This window comes from Cryptomeria japonica, chromosome 8, assembly GCF_030272615.1.
Source record: "Cryptomeria japonica chromosome 8, Sugi_1.0, whole genome shotgun sequence".
NCBI lineage: Eukaryota > Viridiplantae > Streptophyta > Pinopsida > Cupressales > Cupressaceae > Cryptomeria > Cryptomeria japonica.
Window position 1 is genome coordinate 348,339,802 of NC_081412.1, and position 22,985 is coordinate 348,362,786.

At 35.5% G+C, this 22,985-nt stretch overlaps 1 protein-coding gene across 1 annotated transcript; it reads right to left on the minus strand.

Annotated features, from left to right (window-relative positions):
- Positions 1-17,252: 17,252 nt before the first annotated feature.
- Positions 17,253-22,442, minus strand: LOC131045367 (uncharacterized). The gene is made up of 2 exons (XM_057978953.1): positions 22,082-22,442; positions 17,253-17,905 (listed from the first exon to the last, which is right to left on the minus strand). Exons 1-2 carry the CDS (start codon positions 22,440-22,442, stop codon positions 17,253-17,255), a joined length of 1,014 nt encoding a protein of 337 aa, XP_057834936.1.
- Positions 22,443-22,985: the final 543 nt, after the last annotated feature.

A 22,985-nucleotide genomic window follows, 5' to 3' on the forward strand; every position in this document is an offset into this window, starting at 1 on the left:
ATAGATCTATAAGTGAATTTTTCAAAATATATATTTTTTAATATTTTAATTAGTTTTTATATTTTATATTTTATTTTTATTGAAAGTAGGTCATCAACACTAAAATATAAGGTTGATTATCTTGTAAAGGAAAAATACTAAAATTTATTTAAAAGTTTTGAAAAAAAAATGATGCACTAGAGAAAATATTTTATGTCAAGACGATGTAATAATTTTGTAATTTCGATAAATAAATAAGAAAAAAAGGTGATGCGATATGGAAAGAGTTATATTTCAGAAATAAATTTTCAATTTTATTGAAAAATATATATACATAAAAAATATATTTTTGCACTAAAGTTTCAAGTTATCAATGTACAAAAAAAATTTGAAGGAGAAAAGGTAAAATTTACTATATAAAGTGTGACACCTCGTGAAATTTCAATTTTAGTATTTTATCAACAACTAAATTATAGTGTTTAATTTATAAGAAAGTATATTCAAATAATTTTTTAATTTTTTTTGAAAAATTATAAACATAAAATACACAAAAAAAATCTACATTTTATTAGTACATCATTTCAAAATTCAAAACATATATTTCACTTTTTATTTATTCAATTTAAAAAGTTGAATTAACATTGGCCATTTCCTTTATAAAAGTGTGACACAACTTTGTACTTTTATCCCTTAAACTTTGGGCTTGCAGCAAAAACCTCTCAAACTAGGTCTATGGAGAAACCCCCCGAGGATTGGCTGCAATAGGAAGCAGGAGAAGGTGAAGTTGATTGGGGATACTTTGGTGGAATCCGTGTTAGTGAAAACCATTGACTCTCGTTTCTCCCAACCCCTGAAATGATTGTTCTATCTTGGAATGTGAGGGGTATGAACAACATCCCTAGAGAAAAGGTTGTTCGAGATTTGATTAATACCCATTGCCCTGACTTAGTTTTCATTTAGGAAACAAAGTTGATAGTGAACGTTACGAATGATAGGGCCTCTGGTATTTGGTCTCGTGGGATGTGTTAGTGTGTTGGAGCTTTAGGAAATTTGGGTGGTTTGGCTTGTTTTTGGGACACGAGGAAGATTAGCCCCCTGTGGTGGATTTCTAGTTCGTCTTCTATATCCTTGGCAGCTTCCAGTTTGGAGTATGGTGAGGTTTGTCTTTTCACCAATGTCTATGCTCCCACTGATATCTTGGGCAAGTTCCGCCTCTGGGAGCACATTAGATATGTTAGTTCCTTGGCACCTTGGCTTCCTTGGATTATTGCTAGAGATTTCAATGTTGTTTGCAACTTCGAGGAAAAAAGAAGAGGGGTGGATAGGGTGGATTCCTCTGCTCACCTTCTTAATATGAATATTGAGTCTTTGAATGTGATTGATTCTTGGTGTCTTACTTTTGGATTGGTGAGGGATGGGCTACTAGCTCAAAAATCCTGGATTGGAAAGGTTTAGATCATTGGCCTATCAAGCTCTCAGTGACCATATTCATTTCTCCTAGGATCTTTTAAGTTTCAGTTGATGTGGTTAAGAGATCTTTCCCTTCAAGACCTTATGTTCGTCTGATGGTACCAAGGTAAACTGACCCATGATAGAGCCATGTACTCTTTTGTTAAAAGATTACAATTTGTGAAATATAAGCTTAAAGTGATGGAATAAGAAGGGATTTGGTAACCTTCAGACTAACAGATTGGGAACTCAGGTGTGTCTCTATGGTATCACTCATTTATTTAGGGATCAAGGCATGACTTTGGACTTGTGTAGAGAGGAATCTTTAGCTGTCAAGGATTTAGAAGAATGAAAGCTTAGAGAGGATATTTTCTGGAAGCAGAAGGCCCGTGTTGATTGGCTTAAGGAAGGCGATAGGAATAAGGATTTCTTTCATAATTCAGTGAAGGCTTGTAGAAATAATAATTTCATTTCAACCCTTGTGTCTTCAGATGGTGCTCATTTGTTTTCAAAAGCCGATTCAGGAGGTTGTACATTATTTTTCTGCTCTATTTACATAGGACTCTCCCCCTGCTTGGGAGGAGGAAATAGCAATTCTCGACTGCATCCCCTTATTAGTTTCTCAAGAGATGAACAAGGCCCTCACTCTCCCTATTGAACTCCAGGAATTGGTGGAGTAGTTTCTTGTACGAAGAAAGGGAAATCCCCGTGCCCTGATTGTTTCCCTATTGAGTTTTCCAAAATTTTAGGAGATAATCAAGTTGGATCTTCTGGAGGTAGTTCGAGAATCAAACAACAAGAAGAAGATGTTGAGGGATATGAATGCTACATTCTTGGCCCTGATCCCCAAAAAAGAAGGGGAAAATAAGCTTGAGCAATTTCGACCCATTGCCCTATGCAATGTGGCATTCAAAATCATTTCCAAACTCATTGCGGAACAACTTAAGAGGTGCCTTAAAGATTTGATTTTTGAGGAACTGGGGGGATTTGTCGTTGGAAGAAAAATCATGAATGGGATTGTTAGTGTTGCGGAGGCCATTCATTCTATAACAACCTCCAAGGAAAAATCCATGTTTATTAAGCTTGATATGACAAAGGCCTATGACAAAGTAAAATGGACCTTTTTGCAAAAGGTTTTGTTAGCCTTTGGATTTGCCACTGAATGGGTTAATTGGGTCACAAGTTGTGTTTCCTCTATTTCCTTTTCTATACTCATTAATGAAGAACCTTCTTAGCTTTTCAATGCTTCTAGGGGCCTTCAAAAAGGAGACCCTCTTTGTCTGTATTTGTTTATTAGTTTGGCCAAAGGACTTGGTAGATTTATTATGTCTCGGGTCCAACAGGGTTTGATCCAAGGATGGAGACGGGGTGATCATTTGTCTCCTTCCACACACCTCCAATTTGTGGATGACACAACTTGATGGGATTAGCTAGAATTAATGAAGTAGTAAATTTCAGGAGGGCTCTTGATACTTATTTGACTGCCTCAGGACAAGGAATTAATGAAGGAAAGTCTTCAATTTTTTTTTCAATACTCAACTTATCTAGAGCAGGATTTCTTGAATTCTTAGATTACAAATTGGTACTCTCCCGTTGGTTTATCTAGGGATTCCCCTTAGTTTGGTATCTCAATGCAAGGAATGGTGGCAAGATATCTTGGAAAAGTTTTGAAAGAAGGTTAGCCATTGGACCCTCAGGTGGCTCTCTTTGGCTGGTAGAGTGATTCTTTTGAAGATAGTCGTACAGGTCCTCCCCGTTTACAAATTCTTGGTGCAAGTGGACCCTCTTGGTGTTGTTAAGGAATTTGATGCATTGTTGCGTCAATTTCTTTGGTCTAGTAATCTTCTATCAACCAAGTGGAGATTAGTTAGGTGGGACTTAGTGTGTAGACCTAAGAAAGAAGGAGGTTTAGGGTCCCATCCAAATATGTTAAATAATCAATTCTTAGCTGCCAAGCTTTACTGGAGGTGGTGTACATGTGAAAACCAAGGATCGACAAAAATCTTGTCCCATAAGTACTTGCAAGGAGTTAGTGGCAGTGAAGTGTTTAGATACCCCTTGTGGGGAAGGAGTCCATGATTTAGGACACCCTAAAGAGTGTGGCAAAGCTTATTAAGGATTGCCTCTTTTCGATATGTAATAAGGCTGTCAATGTATGACTCTTGGGACGGTCATCCCTCCATCATGACTTAGTTTCCTCATCTTCAACCTTTTTGTGACATCTTAGTTGAGGCTGGATAGTGTAAGGTGCAAGACTCCAATAAAGTTAAAACTAGGGTCAGATGGAGATTTGTTGTTGGAAAGACCCCTAGGAATGGACAGTGGGTGGTTCAGAGGAGGATCATCAAGAGCTTGCTAAGATTCTAGTTGGTAGACTTTGCAACTACCTTATGAAGAGTGATAATCTAGCCTGAGGTCCAGATCCGAAGGGCAAGTTTTCGGTTGCATCAAAGTACCTAGAGTTAGATAGAAAACGATATGGTAAAGTTGGTGTTGCTTGGTGGAAATAGGTGTGGAATAGATTCATGGCCCAAGTGCAATTTTTTTCTATGGTTGGTGACCCAAAATAAATTCTTAACTTGGGATAATCTGAGTAAACATGGATTTCAGGGGCCTTCGATTTGTGTCTTGTGTAAAAAAAATGAAGAGAGTATTTCTCATTTGTTCTTCCAATGCCCACACTCAAGGGAGATATGGCATTTTTGTGGGAGTTATGGAATCATCCTTGTGTTCATGCCACCTCTCTGGTGGAGTTTTGGGAGAGTTTGGGTAGGTCTCCAATTCAAACACCCTTTCTTCAGATTGTTTGGGTTATTGGCCCCTTTTATAATTTGTAATATTTGGTTGGAAAAGAATCGGAGAATTTTTCAAGAGGCATCTCTAGTAAGTGCCCTTTTGTAGCATAAGATTGTTGGTAAACTTAAGGAAACTATTGTAGCTAAGTGTGATCTCTCAGTAACGGTGGATACGACAAATATAGTTGTTGTGAATGAGGTGAATTTGGTTGATTATGGCTTTAATTCTAGTGGTGGAAGGAGATCAAGGAAGGCTAAGTAGAATGTTGGTCCCCTCCCTCAGACGAAGTTCTAAAGGTAAATACTGATGGACCTTTAGGGGGAATACGAGACCTATAGGAATCAATGGTGTTGGCAGAAGTAGTGATAGTAAGGTGGTGTTCTCTTTCTCCACATTTAAAGGGATTCATTCTAATAACCTCACGGAGGCCTTGGCTATACTCCATGCGATTGAAAAAAGGGTATGCCTTTGGCTGGAGAAGGATTGTCTGTGAGACTGACTCGTAGATAGTGATTGATATGTTGAATAATTAGCATTTATATGAGGTCAACAACTAGCCACAGTGGTTAGGCAGATTTAGAACTTACACTGATCCCTGGAGTATATTTCTTTTTGTCATATCCCTCGAGAATGACATAAAGTAGTGGATTGTTTGGCCAAATGGGCCACGGAGAACCCAGGGGGTGGGATGTTGAGGATTGGGGGCTCCTGCCCCCTGAGTATTCTGGTATTTTGGATAAGTTAATTGGGGAGGATCAACAGGGATAGTTTCTTGTGGGAAGGTTTTATGGGGCCTTCTTCCTTGCGTCTGGTTGGTTCTTAATGTGCACTTTGGGCCCTTTGCTTTGTACATTTGTTGTTTTCATGAATAAATTTTTAGCCTTTTCAAAATATAAATAAATAATTTATTTAATTATAAAAGACTAGAAAAAAAAGAATTAATAGAATAATTAAAAATTATTTAATTAATATACATTATGAAAGAATTAAATAAATAAATTATTTAATTCATGTGCATGAGAAAGTAATTATAAAAGGGGGTTGACCTTGCAGCATGACGTTTGTCACAAGCCCTGTTGATAGGGTGGTTCCTTCTTCGAGTCTCGTCGTCAACTGCTTTCGGTGGTGTAGGTTTCCCCGTGTTCCAGGGGAGGTGTGCGGTCTGCGATGCTCAGTTTGCGACAGCCAATTTGATGGTGGTGTTCATGCCCTATTGTGGATGGTGCTAACTCAGTCTTCGACAGGGCCATTGGCAATTCAAATGTGGTGTTCCTCTACTCGTACGTGGGGCCTCTTCGCCGGGTGTTAATATCTAATCATACGACCCAACCCTACTAGCGGAGATCATGGTCGAACAAAGGCGCGTAGAGTGATAAGGAGGGGAGGCATAAGGAGTGATAATGCGGAGAGATAAGGAGACGATATGGAGAGATAAGGAGTTTGGATGGAGAGATAAGGTGCTTGGAGTGATAAGGATGATCTGAGTGATAAGGTGTGATAATTACGAAGATAGACAAGATGATAGGACTAATGCATAGAGGTGTTTATACTTTAGATATGGATTCGAGGATGAGGCCCCCTAGTTTGTGGCCTCATCTGGTGATTGGACTAGGCTAAAAATCCATGTTACCGAGCAAAAATTTTTTTTTTCTAAAAAATTAGGAAAATAATAAAATAAAATAATTTAATTCATGTGCATGTGGGAAAAGAATTAAAAAAGAACTAATTAAATAAATTATTTAATTTATGTGCATGTTAGAAATAAATAAAATAATTTTATTTATTTATTACTAGAAGAAAAATATTTAAGAAATGAATAATTAAATAAATTAAAACAATTTATTCAATTATAGAAGGGCATGTTAGCTAATTAAATAAGTAAAATAATTATTTAATTATAAGAAACTAGAAGAAAAGAATTAATTAAATAATTAAAATTATTTAATTAATGAGGAGAGAGAAAAAATAATAAAATAATTGAACAATAAAGATTATTTAATTATTGTTCAAGGATAAATTAATTAACTAATTAAAATTATTTGATTAATATTTGATGAGATTAAGATAATTAAATAACTAAAAATTATTCAATTATAAATGTGATGGAGGGAAATTTGAAATTGAATTAGAAGAATAATGTTAGCTTAATTAAATAATAATTAATTTAGAATAATAATTAGTGAAAATGTCGCTAGCATATTATAGACAATTTCAATGTCTACAAGTATAATGGTGACAAGCCAAGTGTGCTACCTTCTTCACATGGAAGAAGTAGGTGGAGGATGCCATCAATGTTTAGTTTTTTTATAATGGATGGTACTAATTTTGTTGGTTTATGTTAAATAGAGTTCTAAACAAGCAATCACATGTTCTAATATCTTAATATGATTTTCAATTTTAGTTGCCTCAAAATGAACATTTATTTGTTAGATTTGCTCAAGTATAATTTCATGTGCTTTGACAAAGATGGTTTTTTCTCAAGGTTTGCTCTACTTAGTCCATCCTTAACCAAAACACATAGATGTGAAAAGTCAAATATGACATGAGGTTAAAGTTAAAAGCTTGATTTTTGCTTGGTTTATTTCATGTTTCTTTGTTAAAGTTGAATTATTATTTTTTATGTTTGAAATGTGTTTTGTAGAAATTAACCAAGAAACTAGGCAAAATGGAAACAACATATAAAATCAAATTGTAATTACAAATGTAATAATTTTAATTAGAAATGGAGGTGAATATAAAAGAGAAATATCCTATCTACCTTTGTAACTAACTTGCCACATAAGCAAGTTGTCATCTAATTCCACCTAAGCATTATTATACACCATCTTCCCCTCTTTTAATCATACTTTAGGTGAGGAAAAAGAGCGTGTCCTGAAAAATAAGGTCCTATAAGGTATCAAACTACAACACACCTCACGAAGAAGAGGAGAAAGAACCATAGGGAAAAGAATTGTTGAATGAGGGTTAAAAAATATGCTCTCTAGAAGATGAGAAGTATAAAATTTCATGTGAGGAAAAAATTCCTTCCCAAAATAGAGGAGTATAAAGATCACGCAACTCCTTTTTTTGAGTAGGATCTCCTACAATGATAGTAGATGCCAGACAATGAATGTTGAACATGATCCAATCCCAACAAACAACATTCCTCCCTTTAAGAAAAAATAGAACCATAAAAATATACAAATTGCCTTTCCATTCTGAAAAGGAATATGAAAAAATAAACCTCAATGATAATCCCTCTAATTGTTGCTCATCAACTGTCTCCAAATCAATATCAAATTATGATGAATAATGATGTAGAGAAGCAAGAAGAAGGTTTGAACATGCCCTCATAACATCTGAAAGAGATGACACTATCATCAAGGAGAGTGTGCATATCGAACTCACAAAATCAATATTTATTAATTACTTATCCCAAGTAGTTATATCTGGAGGACAATGAATAAAAAGGATAGAGATCAATTCACCATAAAACAACAAATACAGAGTTTTTTAAATTCAAATTTGAAATGCTACATCCACCAAACTGAGCACATTGTCGACAAAGCCAAGTCGCATAGGGAATGGAAATTAATTGCAGATCCACACCAAAAATGTCAAATTTCAACACTAGAATGTAGAAGTTGATGCCAAAATAGTAGATTTCAAAGTCAATCCCACCAAAGACAATAAACAGATCAAGGCCGATATGAAATTGTAAATATCGAATCAAAATTAATTCTTGTCAGAATGGAGGTTGATGTGCAACTCTCATGCCACAATGGACATTGATTTTCCATATTTGCAGGTCAACAATTTTTTTTTACAGATCTAGTCAATTTAGACATAAATACGGTGGCAACACAAAATGTGAGCAAAAAATCAACAAAATTTAGCAAATTGGCTCATTTTACATGCAAATATGAAGGTAATTCATAATATTTGAGAATATTAATAAACAAAATATTTGAGTATATTAAATAGAAAATAAAATTGAGCAGATCAACACTTGTCTATTGTAAATATGAATGGATGTTAGTAGTAGAGTGCAAATATTTCAATAACAGACCTCATCTCAAATTTACAAATTTTCATGTCAAAAATCACGAGCACAATTTTTTAACATGTCCATGATCGCTATAGACCCTTAATCTCATAGATAAGTTTTTCTCCAATTTGAATGCAACTCACACAAATTGGTATTTCTATTTGCATCAAAAAAGGTGCTCATATCGTGTAGAAATTAACTCTAAAAATCTAGGGAAAATGGAAATAACATATAAAAGCAAATTACAATAATAACTTAGTTCTCTTCTTTCAGTTTCAGTTTTATCTAATTCTCTTGAAAGAATAGATTTTTCCTCAACTTAAATAACTTAAAAACTTGCGGAAATATTATACTAACTAACTTTGGAAAGTAAAGCGTCCGTGAAAGAACAAAGTCTTCCGTTACTTCCCTTTTCCGAAAATGACCTAGGGACAAGAATTTGCACACTCAAGAACTCAAAGATTCTTTCTATGTACTAAAACTCCTATCTGTTGGCATTATGGAGGAATTGATTATGTGTTGCATTGATATTTTCTCATTGATGTCAACACTAGCTATTATGGTTGGTTACCGACATTAACTATTACTGGCAGACAGGTTTTGGTTATCGGTAGAAGATCTAGTGTTACCGACATAAGAGACTATCTGTTGGACACTTCCGACATGTTTGGATCTATGGAGTATGTTTGATTTTATGTGTTACATGCTTCTAGAGCATGTTTTGGTCAGTTGGTATTGACTTGGTAATCGGATGCTATCATACACTCTTGTAAACCCATACCGACATTGGTTTAAGGTTTAACCGGTAAAGATTTCACTGAGGAATCTTGACATGATGCATAAGTGGAGTTGGTGTGGTTTCTAGATGGCTTTCAGAATGTTGAAGATGTTCTTTGATCGTGCTTCAACTTCTTGAAGACATTGCTTTGGCATGGTGGACCCAGAATAGGTCCGGTACCTATCTAGGTTATGGACCAGTATCATATTAACATGTACTCTACACGTTACCAGGATGTTTCAGGATGTTCTATGGATTAGTTATTGTTGTTTTGGTCTTAAGCCGACATGGCATACCATTGTAATATGGATTTATGTAATGATCTTATTGTAATATCTTTTAGGTGGCCGACCTAATTGGTTTAGGCCTTAGGGTTGGTATAAAATGATGTAAGATCTCATTGTAGATCATGGGTATGGAGTGGAATAAGTATCGTGGTCGTGAAATGTAATATCATATGCGAAGGAGATTTGGTCGATCATAGGTGATCGAATTGGGATTAGGGAAGAGGTTAAAGGCCTCTGGTATTGAGCTTAATCGAGACTGTAATTATGCATGGTAGATGCTATCTCTGGCAGTTCACTCTATTGGATTGTTGTCCATTTATCTTGAGGTGGTTATAACCTCTCTGTAGTCAGTGAGACTCTTTTGTAATGAGCAATACGCTCTAGGCAGTGTGCCTTCCTGCATGTGCAGCATGTGCAGGCCCCTCATTGTATCACATACTTTGTGCATAAGTATCATTTGATTGTGGGTAGGCTTCCCACCATGGTTTTTCCCTTTTCCGAGTTTTCCACGTACAAATCACGGTGTTATGTGTTATGGTTGCATTGTGTTGATTATCTGTTTTATTGTTAAGTTGCATTGCTTATCGGTATCCGTTTCTGCTATTCCGGTACTTAATGTTTATATGCTTTGGTTTAAGGTTGCAAAGTGGATTAATTGGTATAATTTGTTAACAACTGATTCACCCCCCCTCCCAGTTGTTCACCAGTTATCATAACACTATCAACCACTGTAACCCAAATATATTGTTAGTTCAAAGACTAGCAAATATATTGAAAGCTATTCTACTCTAACCAGATCGTCCATATAGCACAAAGACATTATTTCTTATCCTTTAAATGAAACTCAATCGATAACTTGTAAAAGATCAAAGACTTAAAGCAATCTTATCTCAACTAGTTCCCAAAATATGAATTTCCAAAGAAATTCAAAGATTACTTGTAAAGACTCAAAAAGTTCTTCAATATTCAACACCAATGACTATAACCAACTTTAATCATTCAATAACATCCATACCACATAAAATATTGAACTCAAAACAAAGCTTGAATTCCAAGCTTATCTCCTTCTTGATTAAATTGCAAATGAACAAAAATAACACAAAGTCTCAATTTGCTTTTCACTTGGACAAAGTTTTGTCACATAAACATAGATGGTAAAAATATATTTTTTACAGTAATAACCCTCATATATTTAGAAGAGGGGTGCAACATGAAAATAGGAAATTATAACTAATTCTAAGGCTAACTCAAAAGAAGAGTTCAAATTGACTTAGGACTTGTGCCCTCAACAGGTGCACAAGAGTAATTACAGAAAGACACCTGAGGTGTTGATGGATAAAATGAAATGCCACTGGGATAAACATGAAAATGACTAAGTGTCATTTTCCCTTAAGCTGAATTTCGCTTCTAGAACTCCTCAAATTTCTGAAAAGCATTCTTCATTTGAATTCCATCAGGTCACTGGGTATTGCTAGTGATGACCTTGACCATGGTGATGGAATCTTCCAAGTCGGTGCAACATTTCTTATGCTATCTAAAAATAGTATCCAAAAAATCCAAAATGAACTGGAGATCAACCAATTTATCAATTGAGGATAACAAGAAATCCTCCCTATCAACCGCAATAGTCACGAGAAAGCTGAATTCTTTGATGATTTCATCCACATCAAGTAATTTTTCATTCTCATCAAGGAAGGCACATAGAATCTCGAAGAATTTTGCTGCGATCTCTTTCTTCTTATCCACACATTATTTTAGGGCCTTCCTCATATCCTTGACTAGGCGCTCAAGAATATTCATGCGATGTTCCAAGGCCTCTCGTTGCTCAATTTATATGCATCGTGAAGGAAGGACACTATTTTGGATGAGATCATCTGAATCATAATCTTGAAACTTCAACCATGATTCAAAATCCTTATCTTGTATTTCAAGCTCCTAGGAAAAGACTTCTATGATGTTTTCTATCTTTGCCCTCACTGCATCAAGGTTATTGACGATGGTGCAGGCTGAACCTAATAATCGTGTGCCCTGACTCAAAACTTGATCCATCCATTCTTCTACAACTCTGATTCGTGATGTTGCTTTCTCAACCCTTTTAACAAGATGTTCATCCAAGGATGAAGCTACTGGTTCAACATTTTCTGAAGACTTGGTTAGTTTAATAAGAATTGAGGCGAGTTGCTCAATTTGTGCTTTGAGTTGATCTTTCTTGACCTTATCTTCATCGTACCTTACAACAAGAGCTTCCAAAGCTGATATGGCATCACCTGAAGTAGAACCATGTGTTTGTTTTCCCAACTCAAATACTTTGAATGACATAGTCCGAATCTTGGACTTGACCAATAACTACATCTAGAGGAGGAACAACAACCTCAACATACTTGTTCCTATTCTTGTCAACCTTTACCCTTGACAAAGTTTTATCTTTTTTAACAATCTTGGGTTTGACAGGAACAAGTTGGCTGAAATCAAAATCTTCAGGAGAGACAACTTGCTTCTTTCTCTTTGGTGCATTAGACATCAACCAAGGTGGTAAATTCAAATCATCATTCTCACCTGTTACCACATCCTGAGAGGGATTGATAGAATCTTGAACGATGGTGGTTACTATAGGTGATGTCATTGTAACAACATGGGAAGGATTTTCAAGGGTTGGCTCATTGGATCTAGGAGCTGACTCATTCGTGAATTTATCAAAATAATCCATCATAGTTGCAGACACTTCAGATAAAGAAGGAAAAGCTGAGAAGACATTCTCAATATTGTCACGAGGAGTGTCTAGGGAGGACTCACTAGCACTAGTGCAAGATACATAGATAACATTTGAAAGAGAAACACAAGTAACCACTGGAGGCTCGGGCGTAGAGGTAGAAACAAGAACCTGTAACATAGATGAAGAAGGAAATACCCGAGGTAAAGATTCATCTGCTTGTAACGACTTCTCTTCATTAAGTCCACCTTGTTCTTGATCATCTTCTTGCTCTTCTTCCAATTGATCAACATCAATCGATTCTTCATCAGGATGATCATCCTCCTCTTTATCATTTGGTGCTTCATACTCGTGTCCCATGGTTATTAGAGGCCCATGGCTCTCCTTGAGCTTTTCCTTTCTTATTTTCAATTGTGAACTTCAATTTGGGAGCTTTGGATGAAGTAGTGGGATCCTGTCTATTCTTGGTTCTGATTTCTGATCTTTTTCCCATTGAGCCAATAGTGTCATTATCAGAACTAGAAGACAAGGATTTCATTGGAACACCATGCAGGGTCAACAATATATTGTTATTCATAAGAATACTTTGGAACCTCTCCCTGATGGAAGTACATTCCTTTTGTGACCATTGAATGAGAGGCAAAGGAGTAGAAGAAACTTTGTTCTTCTCGTATGTAGGATCTAAAACATCCCCATCTTCCTCACGGTCATCGGGAACATCAGCGAGACCAAAGTTTTCAATCTGATCAACTGTCAACCGACAATAGTCAAGTTTTCTCACATCATGTTCGAATCTACAATCAGCCCAAACATCCTCAATTCGATGCAAATGAACATATGCCTTCTTCAACTTATTTCTCATTCCTCTATAATCGAAGTCCCTCATAGCCTTGAAGAACCTCATGGTAACTCTCCTCATCTCCTCTTTCATTGCTTTGGCTTTAAAGATGGAATTTCTATAATATCTACCAATGGTAAGGGAGAATTTCAAACCAATTTTATGAAAACATGATTGGGCCTCACGTACTGCATTCATTTGATGAGCTAACTCCATCAATAGAATCTTATCAGAGGGATACCTAGGGAGCATGAAAGGCTCACTAGTGAAGCAACCAACCTTTAGGTATGTGAATGTTTGGAATTTAAGGAACATGCATCCATATTGGTTCAACACCTCCCAAGCATGATCATATACCCTTTTGTTGTATAGGTTCTTGTTCAACATAACCATGTAATAACCGAAGAATGGACCATTTACTCTCTGAAAATGACTATGACTATTCTGAAGAACAAACTAGGAATAATATTTATGTACCTCAATCTGCCTCGTATCACAACTTGTAGACAATCTAGGGAACTATCTCATTGAAGCCGAAGCGTACACCGAGTATGAAGTCATATAAAACTTGAGTGTGGTAGGTACCTTGCTGAGATGTTCGCAGATAGCATCACTGATTCACTTTCCTAAAAAAGATCTTCTCTTTATTCTGCGTGATCACATGAATGTATTGATACATCCAATTATAAAAGGTACTAGAGGTGGGAAGTCCTTTAAATCTACTCAAGAGAGTTATCAAATCGTTGACTTTTTCAATGAAGTCACATCTGGGAAGAGTTTCTGACCATCTTGCAATGGTAGGTCTCGGGGTCTTCAGCCAATTATCATTAATGTTCTTGTTGCACTTGTCAGAATTTATATCAAAATAAGCTATGGTGAATGTATTGTAATATTAGAATATTCCTCAATACTAGGACACTTAAAGACTGAATCAAAAAATTCCTCATAAAGTCTGATCAATATCTTCCCAGTTTCATCTTTTACACTTTTATTGACTGGATCAAAATGATTTACAACTGCCACAACAAACTCAGGATCTTGAGTAGACATTGGAAAAGCAACAACCAGATGAATTCCACTATTGATAACAACTTCCATGTTAAGATATGAAAGTGGTTTCTCAATTCTCTTAAGAAACTCGGCTAGGTCTACATGACCTATCTCTGTATTTCTTATGTGATGCACGATTGAATTGACTGAAAGATCGGATGAGGATTCTGCTTCTTGAATTTCATCCCTCTCTTTCTTGGAGAAGCTTTTGTCATTTATATAATAATCACACTGAGAAAAAAAAATTCATCAAGATTACAATGATACATTTTATCAATCACTTTTGTTCATACGAGTTGAACAAATTCTAAAAATGTACAATTTGGCCATTAGGGTTTCCAAAACCCTCTTAAAATCTTGAAATCATTGAGAGATAAAATATAAAATCTTAATTTTTCGTGTGTGATTGAAAGATCCCTAAATAAGTCTTTTGCTTCCCTGTTTAAATTTTAATTTAAAAAACTATATTTTGGAGCCTTTTTGGTGTTCTTAGAGACTAGACAGAAGATGCAGAATAGTTTGTTTCTTTTGTGTTGTTTTTTGGTGATGGGGTTTGCAACATATGACAAGAAACAACATAAAAATGAAATGTAATCAAGAGATCAACTTCTGATTTTTTATATGACAACAAATTACAATCATCTAGAAGTGAAATAACATTCACATGTACAAGCAAAAAACATACCAAGGATCCAGTGCTAGGGTTTGAGGTTGGATTGCTAACCAGAAAATGGATACAAGCTGAGAAGGATGGTGTAGGAGTAGATCAGTGGATCCAATCTACTTATTCTGCCATAAGATGAATTACCAATAACAAATTGGGCAAGAACCCAATTACCAGCTGGAAATCCAACCTTTGCCAGGCAAAATTATACAATTTTGGCCTTCTTTTCCCACTGTTTTGCTCACCCTGATCACAAATCTAGTCAGTTGACTGTGATTTCTTCTACACCACCCTTTCTAATCCCAATAATGAGATCAAGCACAAGAAATGGAGTTAGAACCCTCCATTTAATTTTAAATTGATGCACAACCTTCTAGAATGGTACGACACTGCTTGGAATGGTACGATTGCAATTATGAAACCCACACTTGCTGCAATTTCAAGACAAACTTCTCAGAACTGATATATCATACCTAATAGTGATTGCTGGGCTGGTTTTGTTGCTAAATTGACCCCCATTGGGTCTAGACAAGGCACATCCTTGTCCCACGTGGGCAAATTAGTGGGTACACCTCCACTACCAATGCAGATATGAGGTTTTACGTCCTCCAAACATCTGCAATTTCTTTTGCTAATGCAGAGTTGAGAAAATTTGAAATTAAAATAATAACATAATGCCAATTCCCTCCTCCAAAAAGTCCAATAACCTTTTCCAAGGAGTGGTGTAACCCTAAATGGAATATTCAACTAAAAAGGCATCTTCCTTGGCATCTTTTGGGTCTACGTTGCTAAAAGGCTTTTAAAGTAAGACAAGGGTCCCACCATGCCATGTCATTTAAGTGATTTGAGCAAAGGGGTGGCATTGACATTAAAGGGGCCACTTTATTAAAACATAAGTATTTATTAAAAAAAGAAACTTAGGCTTATAAAGTAACTTTATAAAAGTTACTTTTTCCCTTATTAACTTTTGACACTTAGAAAATTTTAAGTGTGTTTATTCAACAAATGCAATGTGGGAATTGCATCAAAAAGATGGGGACATGACAGTGATAAGTGAAATTTTAAGTTTATAACCTTAAAAATTCACTTAAGAAAAAGTGCGGGTAAAGGTGTAATTTGGGTTCATAAACCCGAATTACACTTTGGAGAAATAAAAATGAGGTGTAATTTGGGTTTATAGATCCAAATTACACTTAATACGAAGTGCAAATTCTAACTAAGTGTTGGGTGGAGTCACTGACCCACTTAACACCTAAAGAACCAAGGAAAAGCGTAAGGTGGTCGATTGGGCCACAAACCCGTGGAACACCAGGTGTTATCTCTTTGCATTGAGGATAGTGTTGGTGGATGGGGTCACCGACCCACCATACACTACAGTGTGGTGTGAGGCGGGCCCCACCATTGCTAGGTATGAACATAGCAAGGAAACTAAGAATGGTGTGTTTCGAGGTCACCAAATCGTCACAAACTAAAATGTGATGAGTGGCAGGCCTACGACCCCGCCCAACACACAACATTGAATGGTAATGAAAATGCAGGGAAATAACAAAAAACCAGTCCATGGTGATGGTCGCAGACTCGCCACACACTACTGTGTAATGCGTGGCAGGCCTATGACCATCACCTCGCATTATTGTGTAAACACAATGATACTAAAATAAAAGGAAGAAATGAATATTAAATTCAAAATATTCAAAAGGGTTTTTTGAAAGCCCCATAATCATGGGGAAGAAAACATACCCGGTATAAAAATTGGATGAAGTCTCCCTCTCTCAGCTTAAGCAGGATCAAGATTAACCTAATACAAAATGAAATAATAAAGGGAGATATAAAATCGAATTAAAAGACTCCTTTTCAAATTTCTCAATTGAGTAATTAATAACTGAAGTATATTAAATACGTGCAAATCGGGTTTGTAAACCCGATTTGCACCTTAATGGGTTAGGTTTATGAACGCGATTTGCACCTAAATTGAATTTAAGTGAAAAAGAATAAACAAGGGAGAAAACTGCACCAATGACAACAATAATATCTCGTAAAGCATGCAATGAGCATCAAAACCACAAACGAGCATAAAATTTGTGGGGTACCCTCAGATTTTCAAAAAAAAAAAAAACCGAGGATAACATTGGCTTTGACTGGGGAACAATCTTTGATCATTCATTAAGAACGAGTGAAGGTTTTAGAATCCTAGCACTCTACGTGTCTTCATCCATCTATTGAACTAGAGTCAGGCAACATGGAAAAACCAAAAACACAAATCAAAAAGGGAATATCAAAACGACTTGCCAAAACTTCATTGAGTGAATAATTTGAGATGTTGGCCACTATGTGGAAATGAAAATGGAGTTCCATCATTGTATGCAAGAAGGTAATTGCCTTCACCACAATGTTGATGAATAGTGAAAGGTCTTGTCCACTAGGAATCAAACTTGTCGTGCATTCCATTAGGTTAACACCTTGCATCCCAAAGCAAGACAAGATTACCAATTTTGAGGTCTCTCTGCTTTTCTTTCTTATCAAAAAGTGTTTTGACTTGTGTTTGATGTTCTGAAATATGATCCACGACTTGAACTCGCTTTTCTTCAAGTTGTGAGAGAAACATGATGCACTTATCTAGTGAAATCTCATATGTTCGATCCTCAATAGACTTTACCAACTTCAAAGCTGGTAGCTATAAAGTAATTGGAATATCTGCATCAGTACCATGAAGAAGTTGAAAATGTAATAACCCAATCGCTCTCTTTGGTGTAATTCTATCCACCCACAAAGCATTAATCAACGCTTTATGCCACAGATGCTGATTTTCATGAACCAAATTCTCAATTATTGCAATCAGACTCTTGTTGCTTGATTTCGCTTGATCATTGCATTGTGGATAATAGTCTGAAGAATGGGCAAGAGTAATATGATACTCAAAGAAAAACTGAGTAATTTCATATGAAGAGAAATAGGTAGCATTAACTGCAACTATCTTGTTTGGAACACCAAACCTACTAACAATATTTTCTTTTATAAAATCACACACCGTTTCAGATGTAGTGTGCTTGACAAAAACTGCTTCAACCCACTTAGTAAAATAATCCATGGCGGTCAAAACATAGTGATGACCTGCATTGGATGGAGGATTAATTGGGCCAATAAAGTCAACACCCCATTGCTGAAATGGTTCCTCAATTATAACTAGATTGAGAGGAAATGCTGTAAGCTTGGATTTACCAACAAATTGCTGACATAAATCACACTTCCCAACCCAATCATAAGTATCTTGAAAAAGGGTATGGCAATAATACCCAACTCTCAAAATCTTATGAGATGTCACTGGAGCTGTAAAATATCCACCACAAGGTAAGTTATGAAAATATTCCAACAACTTAACTTGTTGATATTTGTCCGCACACTTTAATAAAGTACGAATACCATCAAGACTTCTTTTATACAAACTATTCTCCCAAAGAACATGGTTCACAACTTTTAACTTTAAATTCCTTTTCTCCTTACATGTGAGATGCGTTGGACATTCACCATAAGTGAGGAAATGAGCAATATGAGAATATCATTCATCTATGGTGCTCACAAATAACAGTGTAGGAATATTTCCTTGTGAATATTTTTCTAGGGGAACAATCCCTTTTGGTTGGTTATTTGCCATTAAATGACATAGACCTTTACCTCAGACCAACTTGGTAGGTCAAATCTCCAAGTCATGTTTTTGAATCTTTGCTATCCAGTTACCCCTTTTAGTCCCAAAATCTTGCTGTGACAAAATTGACTTAACTGCAATATTTTGAACTAAACATATAACATATGAATTCAAGATATAAAACCAGAAATGCTTAACTGATTTGACCACTGCATAAACATGTTTATCCATTTGAGGGTGAATTCACAATAATGGTTACCACTTTTGCCCATGAACGAAATTCGCGGGTGGGAAATTTGTTTTTTTGGGGTCGTCGAATGAACTAGGGGTGTTTGAGCAAACTACTCTTTGGGGTTTAAGTGAACCCCCCAGTTTGATCATACATATGACATCACTAGGGTTCACTTGAACCCCCCCTTCGAGCGAACCCCCTTTTTGACTATTTTTTTACCATTATAAAATGAATGTAGGGGGGTTCATTCGAACCCCCTTTCTATGCTTCTCCACCCCAAACTCTTCAACTTTCTGTAGAATTTTGGCCTTGAAACCTCTAGTTCAAGGCTCAAATGAAATAATTTTGACAACCCAAAAATATAGGATGGTAGTGCTCGAAGCAAGCTTTCCAACAACTATAATTTTATTACATTGTGAGTTTAGTATGATCTTGTTTTTTAAATTTTATTACATTGTGAGTTTTTCACCAAAGATGAACTTCTCTGTTCAACGCATTGGGAAAAATAGTAAACTAATTCAATTTTTTTTTGAAAAATATCTATGCCCTAGGTATTGATGTCTTCTTTCTAACCAAAAAAAAAAAGAATTTTAATATATATAGAACAAGTTATGTGTTCAAACATACATTTATGTCTAAAATATAACTAGTTGGACTTCAAAACTTAATCAAATGAAAAATATTCAACATATCACTATCAAACCATCTGCAAGCCTTAGATATTGATGTTACAAACCAAAATTCCAGGAGGCACATCACTCTTAAAAATGTAGTTTGCTGTAAACAACTTCTTTTCGAGGGAGATGGAATTTAAAAAAAAAAAAATCTTCAATTTTTTTTGAAAAAAATATAATTAGATTCTTCAGACAAAATTCTACAAATCACAAATTTACATCATCTTCAAATTTTTAATAGTTTAAAAGTTATAGTTATTGGAAGTTGAAGATTATTTTAAAAATGTTCATCTCAGTGTTAAAAGTGGCAAAAAAGTGGGAACCATTATTGTGAGTTCACCCTTGAGAGTATTTAACTTCATGAGATTTGAGAGGACAACTCATGAACACTATGGGAGACTCAATACCTTCTGAATTCGTTTGAACTAGAATTGCAGAAAGTGTATGATCTGAAGCATAACTATACATCATAAAATTTTTGGTATATTCAGGACATCCTAACATTGGAGCATGAGCTATTTCTTCTTTTATTTTATCAAAGGCCACTTTCCCTCCTTGGGTCCAACGAAAAGTGATCTTCCCTTTCATCATATTCACAATATGACGTGTTTTCTCTGTAAAGTATAGTACAAACCTTTTCAAGAAGTTAACTTTGCCAAAGAAAGAGTGAACAAATATTTTACTTGATGGTAAAGACAAAATTTGAATAGCTTTGACTCTTTCCAAATTAATTTTGGTACCTTCTTTGGACATAATATGCCCAAGAAGCTTACCTTTTGTAACCCCAAAAACTGATTTTTTGGGAATTAAGGAGATTTCATGTTCACAACATCTTCTCAAAACATCTTCTAAATGAAAAAGATGATTACCACGGTCTTTTGAGAAAATAGTTAAATCATTAAGATACACAACAAGATACCTTCCAATTATACCTAGGAAAGCCATATCCATAGCTCTCTAAAAGGTTGCGCTTGCATTGATCAAACCAAAAGGCATCCTTCGATAAGCGAAAGTGCCCCAAGGAGTTGTGAAGGCTATTTTATATTGATCTTCCTCACTGACTTCAATTTGATTGTAGCTCGAGAAACCATTAAGCATAGAGAACATATGTGAACTAGTAACTATCTACAAGACTTGATCCATTACTGGTAAAGGATAATTATCCTTTAGAGAAGATTGATTAAGGTTACAAAAATCCATGCAAATGCGAATTTCCCCATTCTTCTTTCTTACAAGTACAATATTTGCAATCCATGATGAATGATGAATTGGAAATATTATCTTTGCATGCAACCCCTTTTGAATTTATGAAAATATCGTACTTGAAATCTTGGGATTGTACTGTCTTTGCTTCTGCTTAAAAGGCGTCATTCCAGACTTAAGCAAAATATCATGTTGTACTTATTTAGGATTGAATGATTTCAAATCATCATATGAATATGCCAACACATCAATGTATTGATGCAACAATTGTAAGAACTACTCTCTTTCATCTTGGGTACGACTTTTACCAATATTAACAAATTTTGGATCATTGATCCGATGTTATGTTTCTCAAATCCTGTGGCATTATCTAATGACACCTATTGTTGTTGCTTGATATACCTATCATGTTTGTCAAACAACTTTTCCAGAGACACCAAACCCTTAGGAATCTTGTTTCCCTTCAACTATAGGAAAGCTTCATCATGCGAAGAGACATCACTTGCCACTGAATCAGAGTAATCACTCCCTTCAAAGTACAAGTTATTGAAAGCATAACTAGTCTCAAGAAAATTCACAATTTGCTTATCATCATTAAAAATCTGCCAGTGATCCTAATTATCTGGAACACTTGGCCTACAAATCAATTCGATAGCATAAACTTCATGGGAAAAATCATCACGAGGAATCAGGAGATTTGTTGACTGAGCAAGTGAATCTTCTCTAGAGTTAAACTCCCGTGATACCACCAAAATATTGAAAGAATCAAAATTTTCAATATTTTCCCAAACTAAATTCCAGTAATGTTTTAACTGGTCATTTTGTATTTGGTAAATATTGCTGGTTTGGCAAACTACCAATTCAACATCTCCTTGTGCATGTAAATTTTTAATACCCTTTTTCGAGCCATCTCCACATCCAACAAGGACTCATACTCAACAATATTATTAGTATTTGAGAATTGAAGCTTAAAAGAATATCCAAGAGTTATTTCACCTTGGAGAGAAATGAGAACTACACATGCGCTAGAATTGTCAGTAGTACAACTACCATTAAATTCCATTAACCATACTTGGTTATGACTGTTCACAACAATAGGCCCTGAGATAAAAGCTTCATCATTAGAAGAAATTGACATAAGTTCTGAATTTTCAACAAAAGGAGAAATAGACATAAAATCTTTGGTTAACAAACTGTCATCATTATTAAAAGATTCGGATGTACAACATTCTGAAACTTCTACCCAATCCTCGATAATCTCAGAAACTTAATCAATGTGTAGATATTAATTTCCCATTCCAAATGACTCAAACAAAATTTGAGCCTTGTGATCATCTGACTTGACCATAAAATATTTTACTTCTTTCTTATGGAGTAATCTTTGCATTTCTCCTTTGACAATTATCCTAGCTTTAGACCAATCCATATTGATTTCACCTCCAACATCCTTACATAAATTTCTTCCCAAAAGCATATCATAAGAGGCTGGAACATTAGCTACTAAGATAGTCATCTTGATCCTCTTGTCAGGATAAGCAACAAAATCAAATTGAGCATATTTGATTTGACCAATCAAAGGTACTTGTTTGTTTTCAATGGAAAAGAATTTACCAAAAGTATTGGTAAGGGTAAGTCCTAAGGCATTAGATACCTTAGCGGGCATTACATTATATGAAGCTCCTAATCTATGACACATTTTCTCAATTTATATCCATTTATGAGAAGGGAAATATAAAAGGGTTCAATTCTACCTGACACAATGGAAGGAACATCAACTAAGTTATTTTGAGAGACTACAAGAACTTGAGGTTTTTCTTTTTCTTTAACAAATTTAGCTAACCTATCAAACTGTTCAGGATTATCTTTAAGGTACTCAACTTCTGACATTTGGATTTTTGTTTTCTTTGTATGATCAATAATGTCAAAAGGTTGGTATTTCAAATTAAAAGGAGTGGACACATCACTAACAAGTTTAGAATTAATTGACACACTCTTTGACACATTAGATGAAGAAAGGTCAGGTGTACCTACTTGATTATTAGCAGTTGAATCTTTGGGTAAAGTAGGCAAACGAGTACCTCTCTTTGCAAGAGTTACCAGTAATTGAGGCATATTTTTTTCTTTGGTCTTATCACCAGACTGCTAATCAGGTTGGTTAGGAACTTGTGAACAAGTGAAAATTGCAAACGCTTCACTCTCACATTCTACTTCAGCTTCCTGGTACTGTAAAAACCAGATACTAGAGTTGCCAGATAATTCTCCTTCATCCTTTTGAAAAGAATTAACTGTCTTCAAGTGAAAGATCTTCAACAAAAAAGTCACCTTGCTTAGTCTCATAATACCCCACTCAAGCATTAACAGGAGGTGCCTCGAGAGCCAATTTCTCGGGAGGAGGCAACTTGTTTTGATTTCTAGCTACATAGCTAGAAGCATTATTTGGGTAGGTCCTTTTTGGAACATCTTTGTATGGGGTAGGGAAAGATGTCTGAGAAATATGCTTTTTCAAAGCAAGAACCTCGTTTGCAAGTCTCTGTACCAAAGAATCAGTAGTACCTGGAGGAGAAAAGCTTGACGCTTCTTGAGAAGAAAAACTTACTTTGGTTTTGTTGGTATCTTTCTTAATCTTTCCAGCTAAGATTAAGTGGTCTTCCATCT

What these genes read in the sequence shown, in the direction of transcription:
- LOC131045367 (XM_057978953.1), bottom strand. Translation starts at nt 22,442, where the DNA reads ATGCCTCAATTACTGGTAACTCTTGCAAAGAGAGGTACTCGTTTGCCT. An exon ending in TGTTCCTTCCATTGTGTCAG is followed by an intron (nt 17,906 to 22,081) that starts GTAGAATTGAAC and finishes GATATTTTACAG; the next exon opens with CTCCAGTGACATCTCATAAG.